At 42.8% G+C, this 6,715-nt stretch overlaps 1 protein-coding gene across 1 annotated transcript in view; it reads right to left on the bottom strand.

The window, feature by feature from the left end:
* Positions 1–3,993: 3,993 nt before the first annotated feature.
* ghrhrb (growth hormone releasing hormone receptor b) overlaps positions 3,994–6,715 on the bottom strand; it is a 38,122-nt gene continuing 35,400 nt past the window's right edge. Inside the window, exon 13 of the mRNA XM_037674450.1 lies at positions 3,994–4,188. Within this exon, the coding sequence (XP_037530378.1) occupies positions 3,994–4,188 (195 nt within the window). The remainder of the gene's footprint in view (positions 4,189–6,715) is intronic.

Raw genomic sequence — 6,715 nt, 5'->3', positions numbered from 1 at the left:
GGGAGAGGAAACGGGGCCATGGAAGCTGCTTCAGCTTCATCCGATGTTTATTTCTTGATGGTATCATTGAGCCGCTTCATGTAAGAATCCGTTTAAAGCTCAGAAGTTGAATGTATCATCAGCTTTCACTGGTTTCATTCATTCTGCATCGTATCGGTTTGTTCTTTTTGTCAAATATAAAAATAAATGTTTAACTTGTTGGTTCATTTGTTCCTTGTTTCATTCTGCGTGAAGCGGGTCGGAGTGCAGATTCGTGTTCGAACACTGCGTCATGTTAAGCGGGAAATCAATAACCGCTCTCTGCTGAAAATGCTACTTTTGAATTAATTACTTCACAATAAACTAGTCAGCCTTTTAGAAATATTAAACTTAGATCATTTCTTTTAATTTTACCTCTAAGAACCTTTAGTTTTTTTAATCCATTTTTCAGGTTTAAAATTTGACAAAATATTTATTTTATGGTAATATCCATCCATCCATCCATTTTCTTCCGCTTATCCGGGGTCGGGTCGTCCACGTCCCAATAGCCAGCTTCTGTTGGTAATATATATATATATATATATATATATATATATATATATATATATATATATATATATATATATATACATATATATATGTATATATACACTTTTAACACTTTTAACACAAGAGGGCAGTAAAGCTACTGAGAGGTTTGACATTTTTTGATGATTTTAGAGATTTTTAGGCTAAAAACGGAAACGAAAGTAAATGTGTGGCTAATTTTACCCGTGAGATCTTCCAGAGATTAAAAGCTCTCAGACAGTTTTTAGCAGAAACATCATTTAAAGGCTCAACTTTGCATAAACTTTGACAGTTTCTACACAATCTCAGTTTAAGTTTGATCATTTTTTACAGATTTTTCTACATCTTGGGACGTTTGAAATATTTGTTCAACAGATTTTCTCCTCAAACGGTCACACTCGAGCTGTGATCTGACTTGGAGCATGGGACCTCTCCTCTCACAGAAACATCTGAGGTACACGCCCAGGTCTAAAAACTGCACCACCTCCTAAAAATCCTGGTCCAAACCTGCCCCCCCTGCATTTAAACCTGATCTATAGATTAAATCAGCTGCCAAGCTGAGGTGGGGGCAAAGTGGGCAAAGATGGACAACTTAATAATGTGCAAGCCCAATAATGTATTTTGTAAGCTGTGCACACAAAAATAGGCCATGTTTTTTAAAAATGTTTTTTAAAAATGTTTTGAAGTGCAACAAAAATGACATCTCTCTCATAACTTTGAGTTGCCAGATAGTCTCTAAATGTTGCAACCCGGTGAGATTCTGCACAAAAACAGAGGAAAAAATGTGATTAAGAAACTTGGACGACACTGAGAGGAATAAATTAGCAAACTTTTGCAATAATGTTGCACAAATGCTGAATTTATTGGAAGTTGGGTACAAATTCAAACATGCTGCAAATACCTATTCTGTGAGATTCTCGTGGTTTTCGCTCAGATTTCTGTCTTTTAAGGAACTCGAACAAGTCACCAAATCAAACGTGAAGTCTGTGCGGCAGTTTTAAATGTCAAAACTGCTTTGTTGTTTCCCCTGAAGTACAATACTTGACCTTCTCTGCAACAGAGCAAGAAACGCACGTTTGCTGAGCCGGAGCGTCTGCTGGCGTCACAAACACATCTGGACACCGTCAGCGCAGAAACACTGCACGGAGAAGGCACCGGAGTGAACCACAGACAGAACTGTACATGCATGTACATGATGTGCACGTGGAGTGCATTCCACTGCACACGTGTTCAAAAATACATACAAACACATAAAATATTATCAACACCAGGCCTTTTGCGATAAAAAATAAATCAATTAATCGCATGATAAATGAAAATGATCGACCTCATTTTTATTTATCGGCTCTATCGTTTCTTCGTGTCTCTCTCTTTCTACTGAAGACACTGGATGACAAAAAAGCTCAACTCCGGCGCTCTTCACTGACCCCTCCTGTTCTCTTTTCTGTTTGAAATCTGTTTTAACGATCCAAAATTGCGTTTTTGGATCGTTAAAAGCAGCTAAGCTACGAGCTAAGCTAACAGGCCGACCTCAGGAAAAAAACTTCCGTGTTGTCGAAGCTCCAGAATTCACGGTTGAAACCCGTGCCTTTGTGCAAAAAGTTGTTTTTCTCTGCAAAAAGAAGCTGAGAACTTGTTTACTGATTTTTTTTTAATTAAAATCTTTGTGTGAACGATGTTATGCTGAAGAGCTCAAACCACACTGAGCGTCCGCCATTTTGAAAACCAAAGAGAGACAGACCATTAGTGATGTGCGGGTTGACACTACAATATCGATGCCAGAATGTTTCGCTCTAGAATTGATGTTTAAATCAAACTATCGATAGTTTTGATGCTTCAGTCATTTCAGATAATGCACATCATTAACAGGAAAATGGTGGAAAGTAACTAAACTATTGAGATCTTGTCTAAATGTCTAAATTATTGTTTGAAAAACTATTTTCACATATTTTGTATGATGTCCTGTTTGTTTTAGAAGCTCAGACTAAATGAGACCACTGCAACAACATACTCCTGAGTTTAATTAAATAAATTACTTTGTCTTGCATTTTTTATGCATCTTTGATTTGAATACACTGCTTTTTTTTAGGTTTACCTGACAAATTAGGCGTATTTGCAAAAAGTATCAGTATCGGCGTCGATACCACTGATACTCCCATGAATTTTACCTGATATCGTATCGGACCAGAAAATCCTGGTATCGAACATCACTACAGCTCATGTCATGTCAAGGAGCCTCCCTCCCATTTTTCTTAAAGAGACACGCTGCTCGCGCCCTCACTATCCATCCTTCAGTTCAAATGGTCTTATACTGCCATCCAGTGGTCCAAAAAGGGACTACACAAAAAATTAACCAACAAATCTTCTTAAATTTGACAATAATTACTAATTATTGCCAAATTTCAAACAATATTATCGTTTATCGCAATAATTTCTGAGACAATTAATCGCCCACAAAATTTGTTATCGTGCCTAATCAACACACATTTTTCAACCAAAAGTTAGTTTCTTCATCTCGCAAATTATGACTGTTAATCAATATTTGCTTAAAATTTCTCCACGTTTTATGATCTACTAATAAAAAATAAAAATTAAAAAACATCCGATTTATATTACAGTTCAAACATCAGTTTATATTAAAATGATCTCTACGTTCACACAAACTCATCAGAACAAGAACGGGACTGACTCAAAACGTGTTTACAGTCTCGTGCTCCAGACGTGCGCTAACGCACTGTGCAACATGTTGCAAGACGAGCCGCACGGCATCGTGGGAAAATGAGCCCAGAACAAAAAGGATCAGGGTGACGTCAACACTGGGGGAGGTTCAAAGTTCATGAAACCAGGAATCTGAAGGAGTGATGCCAGTGCCGAAGACAGGAAAACAGAATATTGTTAAAAAAAAAGGTGAATTATGTCTGCAGCTGCTACAAACGCAACAACCGACAGAAACCAGAAACTTTGACACCTCCAGTGGAGCATATTTATCATTTATAAATATGTCCTGTCCAGTTCTGCTCCAGTGTGGGCTAATCGTCTGCTCGAGCAGCTTGTCGGCACCAACGGACCCAGCAGAGGAGACGGACTCAACGTTCTGAGCTTTAATCCACCGGGTGGTGTGAATGAAAGTGATGTTCACCTCAGCTGTGATTAATTCGACTCGATTTGTTTAGTTTTAATATATGAAAACGTCCTCCAGCAGCTCCTGACACCCATCTGGTTTGTGAGCAGCTCAGTAAGTCACGAAGTGAACAAAACAACTCAAAAAGCCTTCGACCTCGAAACAACGGAAGAAGCTTAATCTCTGCCGTCTTGGGGGAAAGTTCACCGTCAAAGATGTTGTCGACTTCTTCAGCAACTTTAAACGTCTCACATTCGCTGAACAGGAGAAATCAACTGTGCAAACATAAGAAGTAGCTTCAACGCTGAGGTTCAACTGTTTTGTTTTCAAACCGTGGACACGCTGTGGGACGTGAGGGCCTGTCCCTCGGAGCTCGGCTTGTCTTTGGGGCTGGATTTGTCCAGGACGGATATCTGCGTGATGGTGCTGCTTTCGTTGAAGAGCGTACGCCGCCGCTTGCTGTAGCTCAGGTAACTCTGGGTCTGCCACTTCCAGAAGCGCTTCTTCAGCTCGGCCTGCACCTTAAAACGTGCACACAGGCCAGCGTGAGACGAAACGAAGGACTGCACCGTGAACAAAACTGTTAAAACGTTTCACATTTTGTCACGTTAAAAGTATTTTACAGGATTTTACGGGACAGGACAACACAAAGTAGTGCATGATGGAGGAGTGGAAGGAAAATGATGATTTTTCAACATTTACTACAACAAAACGTGAAAAGTGCAGCTTGCGTTAATAATTATACCCCCAAACTGACACCCAACAAACCACCTCTAGAAGTCACCAGTTGGGTGTGATTTAACATCTGTATGGATCCAGCTGTTCTGTAAAGGCCTCAGAGGTTTGTTACAGAACACTGGTGGTCAAAGAGCATCATGAAGACCAAGGAACAGACTCAACAGGTCAGGGATTAAGTTGAACATCTGTTCATCGTCTGAATCTGATCTGTCAAGGTGACGGTTCATCTGAGGAGCGTGAAGCTGTGAATGAAACGTTACACTCTTGACCCCAGGGAACCTCTGGCACACATGTGACTACTTCAATTTTTTTCTTCTTTCAGCTGCTCCCTTCTTCAGGGGTCGCCACAGTGAACTAACTCATACAAAGACTTATCAATTGTTGTTGTTTTTTCCCCCCTTGTCCTGTCCGGCATTGTGACACTTAGAATTATTGTCCGAGTGTCAAAGTGATGCCCAACAGATTTACTTTCACAAGCAGAGCATCATGACTGGCCTTAATGCTCTGCTTGATATATAAATTAAATTTTATTAGAATTTGCTTCGGGTTTGTTTCAGATGTAATGGACACGGGGATGAAAAACAAAGAAGAAAACAAAGCAGAAAAGTGAGAGAAGAGTTTAAAGGTAAAGAAGAAGATAGGAATAGAGGAGAGAGAGAGATAAAGAGAACACAAATCAACATCATTGAAGTCTGACTCTAGACCTGCGGAAAGAAGAAGACGAGACAAAACTGAGAAACCACAACAACAAACAACATATATAATGATACTTATAACATCATTAGAAAGTATTTTATACAGTACATGGTAATACAAGATGTATTTAGTGGCCACCACAACCCAACTGAGTGTGTATCTGATAAACACCTGGATCTAAACACCTGTGTGAGCATGATGTCACTTTAAGGTTTCTCCATAAAAATGTTCAATAGTGGATGTGGGGATCCACAGACCCGTCCCCACAGGACACGAGGTAACACAGGGAAGACCGGAACCACAGACACACAGCGGCCCCCAAGCCCGGAACTCCAGGAGTCCCCCAACAGGGACGCCCGCACCCCCCAGAGACAGAAGCAAAGGGAAGCCCCGGGCGATCCCCAGCAACCACAATGCAGAAACCCTCAGGAGGCTGCAGCGACGAGTCAACAGGCCCCGCCGGCAACCCGCCCCTCCAGAGTGGATCCGGCCATGGACACCAAGCCCCGAGTCCCGAGGTCATACCACCCCCCAACAGAGGCCTGACAGAACCTGGGCACCCAGGCCCCCGCAGGCAGCCACCAGGGCAGGCCTGCACACACCCCACCACCCAGCCCCAGCTGCTGGGAGCTGCCAATGCACCGGCGGCAGGGGGGCCCACCACCGGAGGGGAGTACGACCCACCAAATGGGGGGCCAAAACTGATCCAAGAGAGGGGACCACCCAAAACATCAATTATTATCAATTGTGTTTACGTTGGATGTCCTTCCTGACACAACCACAGACCAACCAACCTACCACAGCCTCTGTGTGGAGCAGAGAGCTGCCATCTAGGACGCCCAGGGGAGCAGATGGTGGGGGTTAAGGGCCTTGCTCAAGGGCCCAGAGTGGGGCAAATGAGGGTGGAGGCAGGTGTGGGTGCTTCATGTTTTCCACCCACATTTTGATGTTGTCGGTCCGGGGAGTTGATCCAGCGATCTTCCGATCACAGGCCCACCTTCTCTAACCTCTGTGCCACCGCTCCCCACAAATAGTTGCAGATAAGAAAGTTTAATTTTGACTGCTGGCTGGACCTTTGGTGGAGTGGTGGTGCAGAGGTTAGAGAAGGTGGGCCTGTGATCGGAAGGTCGCCGGTTCAAACCCCCAGAGACACAACATCAAAATGTGGGTGGAAAAAGTTAAACATCCACACCTGCCCCACCCGGGGCCCTCGAGAAAATCCCTTAACCTCCACCAGCTGCTCCACACAGAGGCTGTGGTAGCTCGGTGGTCTGTGGTGGTGCCAGAAGGACATCCGGTGAAAAACGATTGCTAAGTCTTTGTGTGAGTCATCGCTCTGAGGAAGGGAGCAGCCAAAAGAAGAAGAAAAACATAAATAATTAAATGTAAAAAAAATCATAATTAAATAATTTTGACTGCTGGCTCACGAGACATTTTGTTTTAGGTTCTCTTGTGTCTCAGCCACGTCAGTGTGTGCTTCTGGGTTTGTGCATGTTCTGATTACGAGAGCTTGTGAGGGACTCGTTGGCACAAGGTTACGTTTCTGTGCAGCCGACTCGCTGCATCTAACCATGTGCTGTCTTCAAACCATGTGCTGTCTTCAAACCATGTGCT

This window comes from Nematolebias whitei, chromosome 3, assembly GCF_014905685.2.
Source record: "Nematolebias whitei isolate Nwh7 chromosome 3, NemWhi1, whole genome shotgun sequence".
In the NCBI taxonomy this organism is placed as follows: Eukaryota; Metazoa; Chordata; class Actinopteri; order Cyprinodontiformes; family Rivulidae; genus Nematolebias; species Nematolebias whitei.
The sequence above is the reverse complement of the archived record's forward strand: the minus strand, read 5'-3'. Positions and strand labels throughout refer to the sequence as shown.